The 20,566-nt window shown below is 38.6% G+C and overlaps 1 protein-coding gene across 2 annotated transcripts in view; it reads right to left on the reverse strand.

The window, feature by feature from the left end:
• Nucleotides 1-1,007: 1,007 nt before the first annotated feature.
• Nucleotides 1,008-20,566, reverse strand: part of casp7 (caspase 7, apoptosis-related cysteine peptidase) — a 47,345-nt gene continuing 27,786 nt past the window's right edge. For both annotated transcript variants that reach the window (XM_072557383.1, XM_072557384.1), the window contains exons 3-7: nucleotides 11,428-11,576; nucleotides 9,800-9,928; nucleotides 8,674-8,849; nucleotides 5,624-5,759; nucleotides 1,008-2,575 (exon numbers count right to left, since the gene is read on the reverse strand). In XM_072557383.1, the coding sequence (XP_072413484.1) occupies nucleotides 2,343-2,575; nucleotides 5,624-5,759; nucleotides 8,674-8,849; nucleotides 9,800-9,928; nucleotides 11,428-11,576 (823 nt within the window). In that variant the 3' untranslated portion in view covers nucleotides 1,008-2,342. The remainder of the gene's footprint in view (nucleotides 2,576-5,623; nucleotides 5,760-8,673; nucleotides 8,850-9,799; nucleotides 9,929-11,427; nucleotides 11,577-20,566) is intronic.

Genomic DNA, 20,566 nt, shown 5'->3' on the forward strand with positions numbered 1-20,566 from the left:
GAGCAAGATGAGGAATCAAAAAAAATCAAATTCCCCATATCCCAATAAGGATTTGTGATTCACCTCAACTGGGGCAGTAGGGGATGAAATGAAAGGAGCTTGTCACATCTAAAAATTATAAAATCATTCACTTTTCTTAATGGAATATTGTTTTATGTTACTCCTGTATTCAGTGCTGCAATTTCCCTATCACACACTTAGTGAGAGAAGGCTTCTGTTGTGCCTCGATGGAGGGAGCTACTATTTTGAATATTGAAATCATACCAAATTATGAATTTTAGACCAAGTCAACAAATTTTACAGTTAGTGATCAAAAATTCTGGCTGGTTACAATCTCAGGTTGCAAAATGAGGCTGCAGACCACATCATATTTGCAATGAATTTGGTATTAAGTTACAGACATTACTTAGTCAGTAGAAATTACTTATTCAGTCCAAAGATGTGCAAGTTAGGTGGACTGGCCATGCTAAATTGCCCATACTGCCCAGGATGCAGTCTAGGTGAACTGGCAATGGGAAATGCAGGGTTATAGGAATACAGTATGGGCTGGGCCTGGGTGGGATGTGCTTTGGAGGATCAGTGTGAACTTGATGGGCCAAATAGCCTGCTTCCACATAGGGATTCTATGAAATTTGGCTGAATGGCCTCCCCATTACTTTAGGTCTGCATTACTGACCTTTCTGTGAACAGTTTTCTGTATTCCATCAATTCTGTGTGATCATGAAATGAAGTGTACACAATTTACATATCTTTGTGCTAGCCATAAGCAAAATAACCCTAATGGCGAATGATAATATTTTTTAAAACAGTAAACACTGATAAGTGCAAATCAAGCATACTTTGAAATTCGGCGCGTGACGAATACCTTTGTTTAATCTGACACTTTAGGCCACCTTTGGTGGATAACTAAGAAATATTAATGCCAGAACCACAAGGGAACTTGAAATTACACAGCCACTAATTAAGTTTTTATAACATTCCCATTCTTTCAGTAATGACCTGGAATGTTGAGGAAAATAGGTTCCCTTTAATGAGATTTTCAAGCAAGATTATGACAGAGCATTAGCAGCTGTACACTCAGATTGTGGCAATCATGTCCTATATAACAACGGCACTCATGGCTTTGATCTGGCAGACTGAAATTATTCATTGAGTTTCAAGTGGTCAAGTCTTGAGGTCATGATTACAGGATTAGTTACTCTGAGCATTAAATACATAACAGCTGGGAAATCCAGCCTTGATATTTTTTAGGGTAATAGTTGCCATTAAATTGGATTAATTATTATTTCCTGTCACACATTTTCTAGCTATTAATACTTACATAATTCCTTATCAAAACTCAATACTCTTTACATAAGTCATTCTTTCTGAAGTGAATAGAAATATGTGAGCTAATAATCTGCACCATTATTATCCAATCAGTAACCAAGTAATAAAAGAGTAGTTAGTCTGCTTTGGTGTTCATCAAGGGGAATGCTACGTACAGCAATAAATGAGAACAAGCGTTCACTGTCCAAAAGGAAACCAACAGGTCCAAGAAATAATAGACTAAATGTTGTTAAAATTAAGTTCCAATTCAATTCCATTTTCAGTATTTATCAACGTGCTGTGAAATACAGAAAACTGATTAAAATCAGTGAAAAGCATGTTCATTTAAAAGTAAGGACTGTTTCCTAAGAGCCTCAGGTACAAGAGTTTGACAAAGTAAGTTTTAAAAAAATACATCAACATTGGTACATAAACATAAGGCAAGGGAACTTATTCTTTGCTTTTGTAGAGAATGGATTTTAATGTTTCTTGGCAGGAAGAAAACAAAACTGAAAAATACTGTATTGGCTGAAAAAAAAATGAACATTGCTGAGATATATATGAAGCATTTAAAAATCCCCTGTCTCAAAACTTTGTTGAGAAACATAAACGAAGTATATTTGATGAATGTCTTTGTTCAAGTTTAAAGCTCTTGGCTCATCAAAAAACCATATGGAATTCACCCTGCTGAGGTTTAAATAATAACTCAAACAAGAAGTCATATCAAATTTGAGACATGAATCCAGGTCAACCATGCTTTGAATTTTGCAGTTGCACAGAATTGCCATTTATAAGCTGCATGTGTATTGATACAGACAATAACAGAGCTGATAGTTCATTATCTATGTTTTGTCATGCTTCAGAATATGAAACACAAGTAGTAAGTGGTCACTCACAGATTACAAATGGTTCTCCTGAATTCTGCATTTTACTTCAGCTTATTTTGAAAGCTCCACTCAAAAGTTTGACCTAAAGAGCAATTTAAACTTTAAAATTTAAAGCTTCCCTGAAATGTAAACTGAGGATGTTGTGCTTTATTTCTTTTTAAAGTAAAGTTCCTTAGTCAGCATGGAGACAATGCAGGGTATCTGCTTCTTTTCACTGTATCGTGGATCTTCAGACCAAGACTCAAAATGCATGGCCACCATGTAGTTGACTCTGGTTAGGATCTGCATGATCTCAAATTCTTTACCATATTCTGTGAAGGCATTACACAGGGCCTGTGCAAACCAAGAACCCTTGCCTGGATTCCTCCATGAGTAATAGCCTGCAATGACAGACACCACATTTTATACTTCCAGAATATGCTGAGCAAGGGCACAGTAGTTAAGACTTTCATCTTGAATCTTCAATTAATAAATCAAGTTTTTACTGTAACCATATAAATAATTAACTTCAAGTGTATTATCTAGGTTTAACATTGCTCTCATTGGATAATTAGTAGTCCTGTAATTTTTTACAAAATTTATGTGCACGTGATTATGCCTCAATGGAGTAGCACACTGGAAATCAAACCTTGTCATTTCTGGAGTCATCATAAAATTAAATATTTTATGAAAGTATGTGCAATTTGTCAATTTACCGGTCTTTTAGATACAGGTCGACAGAAAGCAGAAATCAGCTTTTTGTACTTAAAAAGTTTTACTATTTATTACAAGTAATTATAGTCTATCTACAGATAAGCAATTATGAACTACAAACATAACTGTATTAATTAAAACTCATTTAAACACAAATGGACAGACAAAGGAAAATGGGTGTTCTGGGCAGAGGAAAAGACTTGAGATGGCAGATCAGTGGTCCCTGTCCCTGCTGACTTGCCAGGACTTACTCTCCCTTGAATTTTCAACTCCACGTACTTTCACTTGCTTGTGGGAGGCACAAGATGACTGGTATACACAACAAAAGTCTCTGACTTATTGGCTAAGACCATATCTTACAGCAACTGACAAGGGAAATAAATAGGCTTTCTTCCTGCTTGAAGTATTCGCTACTGCACAGAAAAGGACAGCTCCTTCCTTTTGGGAGGTCTGATGGTTTACGGGCCAACATTCACACCCACAAGCTGCTAAGCAACCCGGGAACTAATCACATAACTACTGACAAGCAGAAGACCTTTATCATGGCTCAGTGGTTAGCACTGCTGCCTCACGGTGGCAGGGACCCGGGTTCGATTCTGGCCTCGGGCAACTGTCTGTGTGGAGTTTACACATTCTCCCTGCGTGGTGTCTGTGTGGTGCTCCGGTTTCCTCCCACAATCTAAAGTTGATCAGGTTAGGTTAACTGATGATGCTAAATTGCCCATAGTGTTAGATGCATCAATCAGGGATAAATGTAAGTTCGGGGAATGGGTCTGGGTGGATTATTCTTCGGAGGGTCAGTGTGGACTTGTTGGGCTGAACTTCAAGTGTTTCCATACTGTAGGTAATTTAATCTAAGTAGCAATAGGTCACCACTTGGCCCTAGCTCATGTGTAATAACCTTCCCACTGCTTGAAAAAATAGCTGTGTAAACGTAATCTACAATGAGTGTTAGGTAATTTGTTTTCAGGAAGTGCACTAAATTTTTCTATAATCCTCGGTTGCTAAGAGCCTTTTTCCCATTTTAGTCTCCAATCAAGAATACACAAAAAAGTGAAAACATACAGTCTTTATAACAAAGGAGAAAAACACTCAAATTGTATGAACAGGTTTTGTAATCTGACCCTTATTTTTACACTGTCAAATCTGTTTTACTCTTAACTATCATGAACAACCATTTATACATCTTCAAAATGTTCTTCAGTAAACTGACCAAGTTGGTGTATGAATTGCTGTGAAGGTGCTTCCATTACAAATAATTTTGGAAACTTATGATTAAAAGTTTGAGAACTTTTGGTCACTTTGAAAATGGAGGAGATGCCTAGACATTTTTTAATAAGAAAGGTCACTGTGGATGTTTTTCTAAAAAAAAATTCCTGGAAGTATTTCTTAAGCTAAGAAAACAACCAAGGTTTTATAGCCTCGTTTACCACAAGTTACATGGCTGGCTTTATGCCAGTTAAGTGTTGGGTTTTTGGGATATTGCTTGGAGTTTGGTGTGATTAGCCTGCTGAGAAAGATATCGCTTTTTCATCTTTCTGAGCAAAGCTTTTGATAAATTAATGTGAATGCTGAAAAAAAAACTGACAACAATTCTCCTGAGAAACTCCTGGACAATGACTTCTTTACGTCTCCTGAATAAACTGTCTGTGTCTGGTGTCCTAGCTACATGGACAAGATCAGCAGACTGAAGGTCATCCAGAAAATTTCATACCCTCTCTTTTCATATTTCACAAATTAACAATTGTTTAGCTAAAGGTTGTTCTGTTGATTTTAGCAAAGATAGTTTATTTAAATTGGCCTTCCTTATTCTCTTACCACTATTTTATTATTTATATGGCTGTCAAAGACTCTGGGCTTCCTTTATGCTGTCTGGCAGGTTTTTTTTCTCATAATTTCTTTTTGCTTCTCTAACTGGTTTTTTTCTGCCCCTCCCTCTGAACCTCTTGGTTCTCAACTATACTTTCTACCTGACGCTTATCATAAACAGACTTTATTCTTCATCTTAATTTCTATCACCTTTGTCATTCCAAGACCTCTGGACTTGTTTGTCCTACCATTTCCTTTCGAGGGAATCTACCTTGACAATATCTGAAAAAGCACCTCTTTGAAAGGTAGCTCACTGCTCAATTACAACCTTTCATTCCAGTCTATCCACCTCTTTTCTTTCGCCATTGAAACCAGCTCTCTGCCATCTGATTTTTCTTAACCTGAATTGTCAATCTCCACGATCATCCTAAACCTTGCAATACAATGATTACTGTTTCCTGAACGGTCCCCCATTGACACTTAATCTCTTGGCCAACCTCATTTCCAAGTACTATATTCAACAGTGCATCCTTTTTTGTTTGACTGGACATGTACTATTGTAGGAAATTCTCCTCAATGCAAATTTAGGAACAGTGCCCCTTGCTACCCCCTACACCACCATAACCCAGTCTATATTTGGGTAATCAAATTCCTGCAGATTGTTCTCCACATCCTTCCCACCAGTTAATAATCTATAGATTACACTGAACAATATTATTGCACCTTTTTTATTCTTGAGCTCTAGCCAAATGAATTCTGCCCTTGAGGCCATAGTGACATTCCATTTCTCACCCATTAAAATCAGGTTAAAATAAACCAAGAGAAATGGGGCAAAGGACTAATTTAAAATAAAAGGCACTAATTTAATTTAATTAATTGATGAAAGATGGAAATATTATACATCAGGGCAACAAACTGTGCATTACCTGGTACAGTGGAATAGGCATACAAGAAGTCAGCTTCCACTGGGATTTTGTGATGAGGATTTGCATCAGTTTCTACATCACAAGCAGGTCCGGAATCGGTCTGAATTCCTTGATCAAATTCTGAACCTCTACAAGCCTGAAGCAAACCAGAAAAACAGTGGTTAGTTCAAGCATATACATAATCTGTCATAATATAATTGAATAAGACACAAAGGCTTCAAATTACAGTGCATAAACATCAAAATTCAAATAAATTCTGAGCTTAATGTATCCACTCAATTGGATGGTTCTCCCAAACCTGAAATGTTGACATTGTTTTTCTAATGAGAAACACTGATGAGGATTTTAGTTCATCCTTATTGTTGATAAGGGACAAATTGTTGAAGCTTTTAATAGTGGATTCATCAGGACAAAGACATGGGGTAACATGGTGGCTCACTGGTTAGTACTGCTGCCTCACAGCACCAGGGATCCAGGTTCAATTCCTATAGTCTGTGTGGAGTTTGCACATTCGCCCCATGTCTGCTTGAGTTTCCTCCGGGTGCTCTGGTTTCCTCCCACATTCTAAAGACATGCAGGTTAGGTAAGTTCACCATGCTAAATTGCCCATGGTGTTCAGGGATGTGTAGATTAGGTGCATTAGTTAGAGGTAAATATAGGATAATAGAGTAGGGGAATGGGTCTGGTAGGGTTATTCTTCGGAGGGTCGGTATGAACTAGTTGGGCCAAATGGCCTGTTTCCATACTATAGGGATTCTATATTCTACAAGAACGCTAAATTTCAGATGATCACAACAATTATGTTTTGTATTACCAAGCAATTATTTTAGATTTCTAGTATTTATAGTATATTGTTTCTGACATAACAGCTATGTTTTGAAAGGTTTTTGACATTTTTAGTAAATAATTATTCAGGAGCTGGCCACTGTATACCAAACAAACAGGAAATAATTTTATACCTTCTTTTAAAAAATATAATTTTCAGCCATTTTTAAAACTAGATTTCTCACAACTGTTTTCTTGTAGGACACTGAGTTAAAGTGCTTTAATAAAACAAAGTGCTGGAGGAACACAACAAATCTGGCAGCATTGGTGAACAGGGAAACAGAAACAACATTGAGCTGCACAACTCAATCTGCATCAAGCTCTCTCCCTCAAATAAATTATGGCTTATCATTTAACAAAATTGTGTTTCTAAAAGTGTCTCATTGTATTTGCTTATGGCAGATTTTTAAATTCCCCAAGTTGAGTGAAAACATTGGGAATTGGATAAAAGCATTTTTCTACATGGGCAAAATTTTGGCCACAATCTGTACCAGGATATCAAAGCAGAAACGCTTCCCCTTTGTGTTCCCGTGTAATTCTTTTGCTGTTTATAAATAGATAAAACTGCACAGAATGTATTAAGTATTTATACGTGAATATTTGTCAAATGTAACCTCAAGGCATAAGAACCTGGGGAAGGCCCCAGAAATCCTGCAGGGTGCAGTGTTTATACCTGATTCCACATCATACTTCTGTATATATCACATCTGGGAAAAAAAACATATCCTCAGGTACAGGAGGGGGAATAAAAACAAACCTGCAACTTTTCTTCACGCATTAAATAATTCCTCAAGTCCACAAAAATGTTGTTGGCAAGGCAATTATCAGAGCAAGATCATGGTTGGGTATATTACCTGAATGAAATATCATTCTGGTTTTCTCACATGTACATTGGACATATGCCTTCAGAGGAGAGAAGTGAGTCTCATTACCAGCTTTGCTCAGTCTTTGGTAAAAATCATGCCTTTGTCACCGTGCTGTTACAGGATGCAACCTTCACTCATGTTTTAAGTTCCTAATAACGACCATTACCAAATATTTACCTAGTTCACAATGAAAAGCTTGAGTATGGTCACAGGAATCTCATTAGCAGAATAACACATCCCCAACATTAAGCTGTGCAGTTTTTTAAAATTTTGGCACTATTGTCATATTCTTCTTATTTTATTCATCAACAAATTAAATGTTAAATTTAATCACCAAAGTACCATTAAAAACTAAACACTCTGGTTTTACACTCTAGTGTAAAGGGCAGTGGTTCCCAAACAGTTGTTTATCTCTATTCAGATTTCGGATTTTTGTTTGGCATACCCCTACAGACAGTCCCTGCTTTAATTACTTCACTAATGATTATATATCAGAAAAAAATCACAAACAAAAAAGTTATAATAAGGGCAAACAATTTGAAGTCATGTTGTATGATCACTGGATGTAAACTGTGCATGATATTTTTCTGTGTTCACTGTACACTGGTACATTTACAAAGAAATAAAGTATTCCAGTGACGTTTTTAACAATATGCTGAAGAAATTAATTGCAAACTTTTGATCAACGTGTTGTAAGAACATTTGCCAGCTAAGAGATATATCAATGATTTTCCTCCCCATCCTATTCAGTAAGTCAGTAGTCCACCAACCATCTGACCTCAGTCAGCAGCCCTTCTTCCTAAAACCCCTTGGATTCCCCACTCACTCACTCACTCAGCAGCCCCTAGTCTGGACTTGCTACAAATAGGCACATCTCTCACCATCCTGTTGCTGACACTGGGTTAGTGAGCTCAAGTACCAAAGACACTTGAAGCGGTGGGTTGGAAAAGAAATTCATTATACAACAACTAAGAAAGAATACTCCCTACAGACATCTGCTGTTACCCCAGGAGCACAGGTACTTCTGCTAAAGGGATTGCTCTCATTGATCAGAGCACTTAATGCACAGAACAAGACAAAATTGAAGGAAGTTTGGAATGCCCACTTCTGCTTCATTCCAAAGGCATATCACAAAGCCTGGGGAAGTCCCTAGAAACCTTGTACATTGCAGCAATGTAGATGACTGTACCTCTTCAGATTGTATATTCCACTTGGGAAATAACAAGCCCTCAGGTACACAAGAAGGAAAATTGAACCTGTCTTTTTTTCTAGATAGATTAAAAAAATTCTTCATGATTATCTGTGAGGACATTATCAGAAAGTCTATTATTGGAGCAAAGTCATGGATGGTCACATTACCTGAATGAAAAAGAGTTTCGGTTTCCCCACAAGGGTCTTGCACATATCCCCTCGGAAGAGAGAAGTGAGTCTCTTTATAGGCATTGCTCCGTCTGTACCATAGATCATGCCTTCATCACCGTGGCTTAAAAGGATACATGCAAAGCAGGCATTGTTGGAGTGGTTTTCCTGAGAAACTAAAACAAGCCACAGTATTTAAATACAAAATTGTGGCATTCCAAAGGAAATATTTTCATTGAATTAAAAAATCTTTGTGTGTCATCACTTATATTGATCAGTACAGAATTAAATACTGACTGTTGAGTTACCAAAAATTAAAATAGCAAATCTATTTGCAAATCATGGCCCTTCCCAACAACACATGCCAGAAACGCCAAAGGAAATATTAAAACTTTGTTATGATATCTAATTGTGCTTCTCATTTCAGGAAGGATAATTTCCAGACCACGGCTACCTTAAGCCAACAGATGTGGACAATGACAGCATTGTAACCACTGTCACATTCCCAAATTTTTTTAACCAAAGTAGTACTAGGAGGTATGGCCAGTCAGATTTTAACTTAAATAGGCACTTACCAAGTGATTAGACAGTACACGTCAACAGATACAAATCACAGCTGAACTTATTTCAATATACCTGCACTTTTCATAAAGGTGATCTTACCAATTTATCCCCATCTTGTACCAATTTTCAGGAATAGTGTTTATATTCCAGCAGTGGTAAACAAACATATCAACATTTACAATGTTTTGGGAGGAAGCATTTGATAACTTAATTTCCTTTAGTAGGGGAAGGTGCACAGCCATAAAAATATGCAGTGCTGTCATCAACAGCAATTGTATAAACATTTGCAATTCCCCCTTAGAAAGGAGTTTAGTTTCTCCTCCATCATATAAGCACTAGTTTAAATGAGTCTTGGTCATTTTGACCGAGGCAAATGCTGTCAACTAGAAACTGCAATCAATGAATATAAAACTTTTCTTAGTTCTACAATAGATTGTAATAGCAATGTGGTAGTTTGGACTTGAGGTGCTTAATGACTAAAACCTAGTTACAAAAAAGGTAAACATCATCTATTTATTTAAATTGCAATCTTCAGACTCATTTGTTTTACGCATTTACTCACCAGCATGCAATATATTCTCCATTTGAGAACACGTCTGATCATTTAAAACGACAACGTTGAAACCCAAAGAGCTAAAACATGTCATCAGATTCCCAGCATCAATGTCAGTGCCATTACGCACATTCATTTCTGGAACAAACAATATAACAACTGTTATAGTGCCTTTCCATTGTTACTTCAGTCAGCAAAATAATACAACATTAAATTGAAAGCTTGCTGCCAGTCTGTGCCTGGCTTTACTAACTCTTGTCTTTAAGGTACTATAGTTTGCAGAAAGTTACATGGCTTTAGAAAACAAGCACAAGAAATGGACCATAACTCTGGAGACATACAAGGCTAAACTGGTTAGGCCCTGAAAAGGGGCATAGGGATTGTGAAGCAAATTTATCTGTGTAAGGAAGGCAGCATGCCCACTGCTTGCAGTTTGTTCATTTGAATGACCACTGTATGCAGTCATAGAGTTATTCAGCACAGAAACAGACCCTTCAGTCCAATTTGTCTGTACCAACCAGATATCCTAAACTAATCTCATTCCATTTGCCAGCATTTAGCCCATACCCCTTTAAACCCTCTTACCCATTCAGATGCCTTTTAAAATGTTGTATCTGCCTCCGTCACTTCCTCTGGCCGCTCATTCCATACACACACGACTCTCTACGTGAAAAAGTTGTCCCTCAGGTCCCTTTTAAATCTTTCCCTATTCACCTTAAACCTATGCCCTCAAGTTTTGGACTCCCCTGCCCTCAAGTTTTGGACTCCCCTACCCAGAGAAAACGATCTTAGCTATTCATTCTATTTATGCCCCTCATGTTTTTATAAATGTCTATAAAGGTCACCCTCAACTTCCAACACTCCAGGGAAAATAGCTGCAGCCTATTCAGCCTCTCCCTATAGTTCAAACCCTCCAATCTCAACAACATCCTTGTAAATCTTTTCTGAATCCTTTCAAATTTCATATCTTTCCTTAGCAAGATGATCAGATCTGTGGCCTCACCAGTGCCCTGTGCAGCCACAATATGACATTCTAACTCCTGTACTCAATGTACTGACCAATGAAGGCAAGCGTACTAAACACATTCTTCACCATCATGAAGTCGACATGCAACTTCACTTTCAAGGAACTACGCACCTGCATCCCTAGGTGTTTTTGTTCAGCAACACTCCCCATGGTCCTAACATTAACTGTATAAGTCCTGCCCTGACCAAAATGCAACACCTCACATTTATCTAAATTAAACTCCATCTGCCACTCCCCAGCCCGATCTGATCAAGGTCCCATTGTATTCTGAGATAACCTTCTTCACTCTCCATTACACCTCCTGTTTTGGTGTCATCCAGTCAGTTCCAGCTCATTAGCACGAGGCCCCAAAATATTAACTTAATGGAACCCATTGAGACTCATCTACACTGTTTCATCTCTACTTTTTCCGAAAAAAAAAAGCCTTGATACATCATAGAGGAAAAAGGAACTAATAATGTACAATGTGGAAACAAGCCTAATAAATTACTTAATGCACAATAATAATGGAAATAATGACTGTTATTGTTCAGAAACAATCTATGCAGTTTGACGTGTGGCATAGTATCCATTAGACAAAGAAAGGGGAGTCATGAAAATGACTCAATACCTGTTTTGTCATCAAAATTCTTATTGTTGATAATAATGCATTTTCCTACTCTTTTGAAGTTCATATTGTACAGGAATGTAGAAGCAACAAGCCGGGTGTGACAATCAGAAATTTCTGGATTCTTTTCTTGTTCATCCTTTGTTTTTTTCCTGGAAAATAAAAACAAGATCATTTGCCATACATTTAATTTACTGCTATAAGCTCCCATAATACTGCTTAGATTAGATTCGCTACAGAATGGAAACAGGCCATTTGGCCCAACAAGTCTACACCGACCCTCTGAAGAGTAAACCACCTAGACCCGTGGCCCCTACCCTATATTTACACCTGACTAATGACCTTAACACTATGGGCAATCTAGTGTGGCCAGTTCACCTAAACTGCACATCTTTGGATTGTGGGAGGAAATTGGAGCACTCGAAGCAAACCCACGCAGACACAGAGAGAATGTGCAAACTCCACACAGATAGTCGCCTGAGGTGGGAATTGAACCTGGGTCCCTGGTGTTGTGAAGCAGCAGTGCTAACCACTGAGCTGCCCACTTGCAGGTCTTCTTGAAGATTAACAGACATCATCTGGCATCGTGCATGAATGGCATATAGTCAGAAACCTGTTTATGACATTTAGTTCTTGCTGAGGAATGTGTTCACCTAGACTATTTCTCTCAATATGAACTCAGGGTGACATGGTGGCTCAGTGGTTAGGATTGCTGCCTCATAGCGCCAGGGACCTGAGTTTGATTCCAGACTCGGACAACTGTCAGTGTGGAGTTTGCACATTCTCCCCTTATCTGCATGAGTTTCCTTTGGGTGTTCCAGATTCCTCCCACAATCCAAAGATGCGCAGGTTCGATGAATTGGCTATGCTAAATTGCCCATAGTGATCAGGGATGTGTAGGTTAGGTGCATTAGTTAGGGGAAAATGTTGCAGCAATAGGGTAAGTGAATGGGCCTGGGTGGGATACTCTTCAGAGGGTTAGTGTGAACTTGTTGGGCCAAATGGCTTGTTTCCACACTGTAGGGATTCTATGATGATTTTATGATTTGGCACGTGCTCCACATCCAGAGGCAAAGTGCTGTCATTCGGAATACTTGTCCGTAGATTGGCAGCCACTTGAAAATTTCTTATGGGTAATCTCAGATAATTATGAATGGGAGAATGCTGGAGGAATTAACTCACTCAATTACTATCCATTAAAAACAATTGCTTGTTTATTTATTTAAATGATTAGGCTCTAAAAGTTTCTTCTGATTTTTTAAAATATATCTACTTGAGTAAGTAGTAGCTACAAAGTGCACAACAAGAATTTACCAAAACTTGCTCCTTCAACATACAAACCCCGCAATCACAACCATCTAAACTAACAAGGATAGAAGATCATTGGGAGCACACTACTTCACAGGGTCTATGCTATCTATTATTACCACTGGCATGCAGATCTCCAGGAAGAATGAAAGTTAAGGACAACAAATTTCTAATTTTATCAGCAACTTGAGGAAGTTTGCTCTGACGATTTTTCATTTCAAATTTGGATAGTGAACCAATCTTGAGTTTATCAAGGATCCTGAGGTTGGAGATTCAGTCGAGGCTAGGAAATATCTCATGACATTGTTTGCTGAACGAGGACCCTCACACAATTTTGTACAAGTCTTGTTCTCAAATGCAATGCAAAGTTATTCTGTTGCCAACAAAACCTTTCTTCATTAAAGAGCGTGACTGCTAGTGAGTGAGCATCAGGTGAAATCAGAGTACAAGCTGGTCATCAGCCTGCAACAATCCTTTAACTTGATTTTTCTCCTTTCAGTCATCCAGCTGTTCCCAACATTTAGAATACTGCTATGTCAAATTCACAATGTAATCTTTTAATTGCTTCTGTTAATGTAACTCAGAAAGGTTTTGAACTTGAGGCATTGGTGCTAAGGACTTCCATTGGTTCTCCACAGCCAATTTGTTTTGAGCAATTCAAGATCCAAACCATCTTCATTTTTGAATCATGCCAGGAAGTGGGCTAGGGAGGAAATATTCACTAGACTTACCAGATGCAAAATTCCTGGGCAGGGTAAAACAATGTAGCGATGAGGGAGTTTTATTTGGGGTGGAGCTCAGCTCTACCAGATCTCTTCCCTTTTCTAAGGTTGCGAAATTCTGCCTCAAGTTGAATTGGGCTTCCTGTGGCCAAACACACTTTATGTCAATGTCAGAAGAGGATTTGTACAGAATGTCACCTGCCAGAAATCTCGAAAGTATCCTCACTGCAAAGGTGCACCTGTGTAATGGCCAGAATAAATCCTGGAGGAAAGGAGCTCAAACTTCTAGATTTTGAATGGTTTAATGGCCTTAATTGAAGTGTATCATTTTCTTAAATTCAAGTTATCCACAGGTCTTTTATCTGGAATTACTTGCTCCATAGGTAGAATGGCAAGAGGTTGCTGAGAAGGTATTGGTACCTGAGAAGGAAGATGACTGCACTACTTCCAGCAAGCCCCTAGCCATCTATGCTCTCCAATGCAAATGGTCCTTCCCCCGGGAATGAAAATGCACAAAACTGACTGCTACACGGACAACTGAGGAAGGAGCTCCTCGGAAATTCATGACTACTGGCCTGAATAATACAACAGACAGAGGAAGATTGAATTGTAATCCTGAACCACTATTGCATCTACAGAAACAACACCTGAGACAAGGAACAAATATCAAATATTCTAGGTGGTACAAATTACAAATTGTACCCTTATAATCAACAATCAAACAAACAATTTTCCTTACAATGTTTCACCCACAAGCTGGTTTAACAAATTTTTTCACCAATTAACTGGCGCTTATGCAATTATGGCATACAGGTGTTAAAATCAGTTTTATTTTACCAGTAATTGAGCATCAACTAGTGCACAATTCTGTATTTATCTAAAGCCACACATAATCTATAGTTTCATTCTGATATCTGGATTTGTTCACTTTTTAAAAATAGTTTATTTCATTTTCTATATACCAGAACAAAAACGACTACTACCAAATATTAGGAGAAAGTGAGGACTGCAGATGCTGGAGATCAGAGCTGAAAATGTGTTGCTGGAAAAGCGCAGCAGGAATTCCTGAAGAAGGGCTCATGCCCGAAACGTCGATTCTCCTGCTCCTTGGATGCTGCCTGACCTGCTGCACTTTTCCAGCAATACATTTTCAGCACTACCAAATATTACCCTATCAGAATGTTTTGCTACCTCATCAGTCCATATTTTTTCTTGCAAGGGCATGCAGTATCAGTGTGTGTGTGCATGAAGTTGTCACCAATATTGTAAAATTGATAAACCAGACTGGGATGCAAAGGCAAGTTCAAAACTTAAAAATATGGTAATTGGGAGTAGGATAGTGATAGACTTCAAGAGGCGACAAACAAATTGGTAGATTTAGAATCATAGAACCCCTACAATGCAGAAACAGGCCATTCAGCCCATTGAGTCTGCCCCCACCCTCAAAAGAACATCCCACCCAGACTGAGTTCCCCAAATTATCCCTGTAACCCCATGTTTACCAAGGTTAATCCACCCTGCTTGCACAACCCTGGACAATATGGAGCAATTTAGGACCAATCCACCTAACTGCACATCTCTGGATTTAGGCAGTCATCTGGTAGGTTAAATTTAATGTAGAGAAGTGCTAAATAAGTGTTGAGTAACATTTTGGTAGGAAGCACAACAAAGGCAATATGAGGTAAAGGGTATGAATCTAAAGGGGTTGCAGGCACAGAGGAATCTGGGAGTATGGTTGCACAGATCGTTGTAGGAGGCAGGTCACAAAGTAATGAGGCTAAGATGAACTTTCATAAAACACTGTTTCAGCCCTAACTGGACTGTCATAATCAAGTCTGACCACCAACATTTAAGAAAAAAGTGAAAGTATTAGAGAAGGCAAAGAAGAGATTTACAAACACGTTTCTGGCACTGAGGGACTTAGATGGCAAAACTGGGCTGTTCAGCGTAAAAGGCTTTTGACAGGTCTGGGTGGATAGAAAAAATGTTTGTTTCTGTTGACAGAAGTTTTGAGAATAAGAGGTCACCATGGTAAATGAACCAAAGTTGATATAAAGAAACCTCTTGTTTTTTTAATCACTCAACAAGTGGTTAGAATCTGTAATGCATCATCTGAGAGAGAGGCGGAAGCAGATTGAATCACGGTTTTCAGAAGTAAATTGGATAATTATGTGGAGAGGAAATATTTGCCAAGTTATGGAGCTGTTCCTATGAGGGAGTAGCACAGACATATTTGATTGAATGTCCTCTATACAAGTTCGAGGATGATGTAAAGTCAAAGGCAATTTGCAAGACTAAAACATAGCATCAATATATTAGCACGTAAGTTCTACATATTCACCAGATAACTTAAAAAAATTATATTACAATTAGTTACATAATTAATCTACAATCCTTGGATATTCTGGCAATCACAATACCGAAGCGTGGTAGAACCACAGAATCCCTCCAGTGCAGGAGGTGGTCACTTGGCCCATTAAGACACCACTGACCCTCCGAAGATCATCCCATCCCGATCCTTATCTTACGCCCATAAACCCATATTTACCAAGGCTAATCCACCTAGCCTGTATATCTTTGGATTGTGGGGAAAAAACTGGAGCACCCAGAGAAAACCCATACAGACACGGGGAGTATGTGCGAACTCCACACTGACAGTCACCCAAGGCTAAAATCGAACATGGGGCCCTGTCACTGCGAGGAAGTAATGCTAACCACTGAGCCACCATGCCACCCATTGACATTGCTTTCTGGGAAATATTGCTCTATAATATGAATTAAATATAATGCTGCTGTACATGTACCTTGTGTTTAAGAGGGTTCACATTTAAAGACTCTATATGCTGTGTAGATGCAATGTTGTGACTCTGCCTGGCAGTCAGTTTTCAGGCTGCTCATGTACTGAAATTAATTGGTTGCCGTAAATGTCTGCTTCATAATCTACAATGTACTTGACTTTTCTAAAACTAGCCCACAGAGCTAATCAATCTCTGACAATTAATTGATGATTAGACCAATTATCATGGTGTTGGACTGGGGTGTACAAAGTTAAAAATCACACAACACCAGATTATAGTCCAACAAGTTTATTTGGAAGCACTTGTTGCTCCTTCATCAGGTGGTTGTGGAGTGTAAGATTGTAAGACACAGAATTTATAGCAAAAGTTTACAGTGTGATGCAACTGAAATTATATATTGAAAAAGACCTGGATTGTTTGTTAAGTCTCTCTATTTTTAGAATGGGCATGTTGGTTTCAGTTCGATCATATGTAAATCGCAGAACATTTAGAAGTTACATTCTCAAGGGAACTTTAACAATTGGTGTCATGTTGACCCAGATAATGCATTTAAGGTGAGGACATCATATGGCAGGTATTCATGCGACTCAGCCAATGTTGTCTATCTCATACGCTGCAGGCAAGAATGCCCTGAGGCATGGTACATTGGTGAGACCAGCAGAGGCTACAGCAATGGATGAATGGACACCGCACAACAATCAACGGACAGGATTGCTCCCTCCCAGTCACTTCAGTGGTACAGGACGTTTGACCTTGGACCTTCGGGTGAGTGTCCTCCAAGGCGAACTTCAGGACAGGCAACAACGAAAAGTGACCAAGCAGAGGCTGATAGCTAAGTTCGGTACCCATAGGGAGGGCCTCAACTGGGACCTTGGGTTCATGTCACATTACAGGTGACCCCATTGCACTATACACACACATGCAGACCCTCTCTCATATACTTACATATATACTCACACATGTACCCTCTCACAAACTTATTCCCCTTAACACTCAAACTCCCACACAAACATACACACACTGTCTCACAGATACTCATCACATTCCTCCCCCTCCCCACCTGCCAACACACACCGACATGCACACGCACACATATAAGCTTGTGGGGTGAATTTGTACTTGCAGAATTATATTTTACTTTGTTCAAAAACAGCATGAATCCATTGGAGATTCTGTAAATCAATTTTTTAGATTAGAATCAATCTGACCATTGGGGCACAGACAGTTTCACACAGGGCACCTCACACCTTCAATGCATTATCTGGGCCAACATGACACCCATTGTCAAAGTTCACTGAAGGTACTGCGATTTACATACAAAAGAACTGAAACCAACATGTTCATTCTAAAAGATGAGAGACTTAATAAACAATCCAGGTATTTTTCAATATATATTTCAGTTACACCACACTGTAAACTTTGAAACTTTAAATTCTGAGTCTTATGATCTTATAATCCCCAACCACCTGATGAGGGAGCAGCGCTCTAAAAGGCAGCACGTCCAAATAAACCTGTTGGACTATAACCTGTTGTGTGAATTTTAATGAATTATCATCAGCATGACAAACACCATACTGGATTTTCAGGTCTTTTAACTACCAAAATTTATTGTAGAAGTAAATTTTTATTCATCATATCGGAGAGTCTAAAAACAAAATTGATCCTTAATAAAAGTATATACTCTAGCTTGTGTTTCTATAGATAATCGGATCTGCCAAATTCATGGTAAAAATTCTTTGGCATGTGTGAACTTCTTGTTGACATGGTTCAACGTCATGACTAAACTGTAGCATTCACACTACTTGTGTAAATATCTTGTTCTGTATTCTGAAATAAGAAGATGGAAGATTTTTTCAAGAAACAAATTAAGTAAAACTAGCTAGGAATTTCCCAGGCTCCAGATTTACACTTCCCACAGGAATATTCTGGCCAATTTTTCCCGACGTTTAATTTTCTGATTATTGTCAATTGTTACAGCTTCAAATTATGGTGATATTGCTACCAGGCATTGATATCAGTTTATGGTAAATTCATTCGATAATGAAATACTGGTATTTGAAGTTGAACTTTTCACCCACTGAAAACCAGTTTGTTCCCATAATAGATACAAAAAGCAGAATATAATGTCCTGTGAGGCTGCATAGTCAAAGTTGGGCTAAATCTCAGGAGAAAATGTTCAAAGTTTATCAAATACCCAGATTTGTTTCTGGGCAGAACACAATTAACTGATCAACCTTTTGACAGCTTTACTAACATATGTTTTATTGGTACATTTCAAAATTTTACAATGCAAGTCCGGTAAATTATAAATAAATATTTTTGCTTTGCTATTACCGAAAAGAAAGTGAGTACATCCAAGATCAGTAGATCTATGGCCCAGATCCAAACTTAATTCAACAAAAGAATTCATTTGCAAAGGTTCAAGACAAACAAAAATAGCCTGTGGAGAACCGAGAACAAAGACGTCTTTTCAAACTCAATGAACTGGTTTGATTGCAGCCCAACAAGGTGGGAAACACTGTGGTCCAGTCCACTTTGATGTATTAGAGGCTGTGGGGCAGTCTCCCAGCAACAGCGAAATCTCTTCCTCTCATCAGAGGAAAGGGCTGATGTGGGACTTCCAACCCACAGTGATGAAATGTCATTTAGACCCAATAATAAGCAAAAGGAGACCTGTTATCCTTCAGCCCACCATAATAGTGTTGGCTAAACCTTAACTGCAATGGGCCTGCACAGTAGGCCACCTAACAAACCTGTCAGGTTGGCCTCCTGGAGGGGCAGGGAAATCCTTCAATTTCAGGCACTCTATCACTGGACTGCAATTTAGGGGAGAGGGTGGGTCAAATATGCCCTAGAAACCTATGAGCTCCAGACCTTACCTCCACTGCCTTTCACATCCATCTGCTATGACTCCTACTCTGCTATCCCAGAATCCCAAGACAATCCTCAGCTTCTGGGGCAACACATTGGTGCCAGCATTTGGGTGGACAGGGCATCCATCACTGGGACTTCAAACTGGAAAGAAGACCCAATGGTGGGCATTTTAAGTACCTGCAGGATTTTCCTGCACAGAAATGAAGTGGGATTCTCACTGGAGTGCAAGAACACTCTTGGCCCCACAACACCAAAGGAAGAGATGTGCAGGGTAGGTGGGTAGGCAATGGGAAATTACCCGTAGGTGTAGGTTAGGTGGATTAGCTATAGGAAATGTGGGGTTATGTGGATAGGGTAGCGGGATGGATCTGGGTGGTATACTCTTCAGAGGATAGGTGTGGACTTATTAGTTCGAATGGTCTGTTTCCACATTGTAGGGATTCTATGGAAAAGGAATTACCCAATGTTTGGCTCGACTGAAAAATAAAAGATGATCTGCCAAGGTATTTCTTAAAAACAAGAAAATGCAAGTATTAATATTGCCCAATCGCAGAGTCAACTGTTACCATTGCGAGCATTGCAAATATGAATAACGCCAATCCAATGAAGTAGATATTATCCTTTGATAATATTTTAAGAAACAAGATGCTTTTTTAATTAGTTCTACAGCCGACAATACTAGCCTGGATTTTGAGAATTTTTTAGATGGGCAGATATCAACGTTTGCTGTTGCTAGTGCTCACATATCAAGCACAACTTCAGGAATTAGCACATGGGCAGATTAAAGGTAGAAACTCCAAAAGGTGTGGTCACTCATTCTCTGCTATCGGATGCAGTGGGATCCCCAAACCACAGCCAGAAATTATTGAAACCTATTGATGTAATCTTACATTGCAGTTAGAAACCCAATTAAAGCTGGAATTTCAGGTATAATTAAACTTTCAATAACAGAAATATTTTTAAACAGAATTGGTTCTGAAAATATCTTGATTATAACAGACATTCCATAACTAATTTCTAGAACTTTTAAACTAAATTTAAATAAATATGAAAAAAAAGCCTTTTTTCAAGAATATGCGTTTTTCAAGAATTTTAATCATCTTCTGTGCAAAACATCTAAAAAAAAAGTGATCAAATTATTAGTGCTTTTCATTTCCTGGTTGCTGGCTGGTAGGAATTCTCTAATGGATTTGGCTGCTGGGACAGCTCCAGGCTGAGAATCCCCATTAAACGTTACAAAGGGGGACAAAACTTTGCTGGAGAAAGCCTCCAGATTTCACATTTGGATTTTCTTCAAGGTTAACATTTAGCATTGCTGTGGTTTTACCTCCCATAGGGTATTTTATCTCAGGTAACAATGTTCAGGCTTTACTTTGAAACAAAATTAATTCATTGTGGGTACAGTTTGTGCCACACAGCAAGTGATCAAAGATAAGATGG

This window comes from Chiloscyllium punctatum, chromosome 38 (genome assembly GCF_047496795.1).
Source record: "Chiloscyllium punctatum isolate Juve2018m chromosome 38, sChiPun1.3, whole genome shotgun sequence".
In the NCBI taxonomy this organism is placed as follows: domain Eukaryota; kingdom Metazoa; phylum Chordata; class Chondrichthyes; order Orectolobiformes; family Hemiscylliidae; genus Chiloscyllium; species Chiloscyllium punctatum.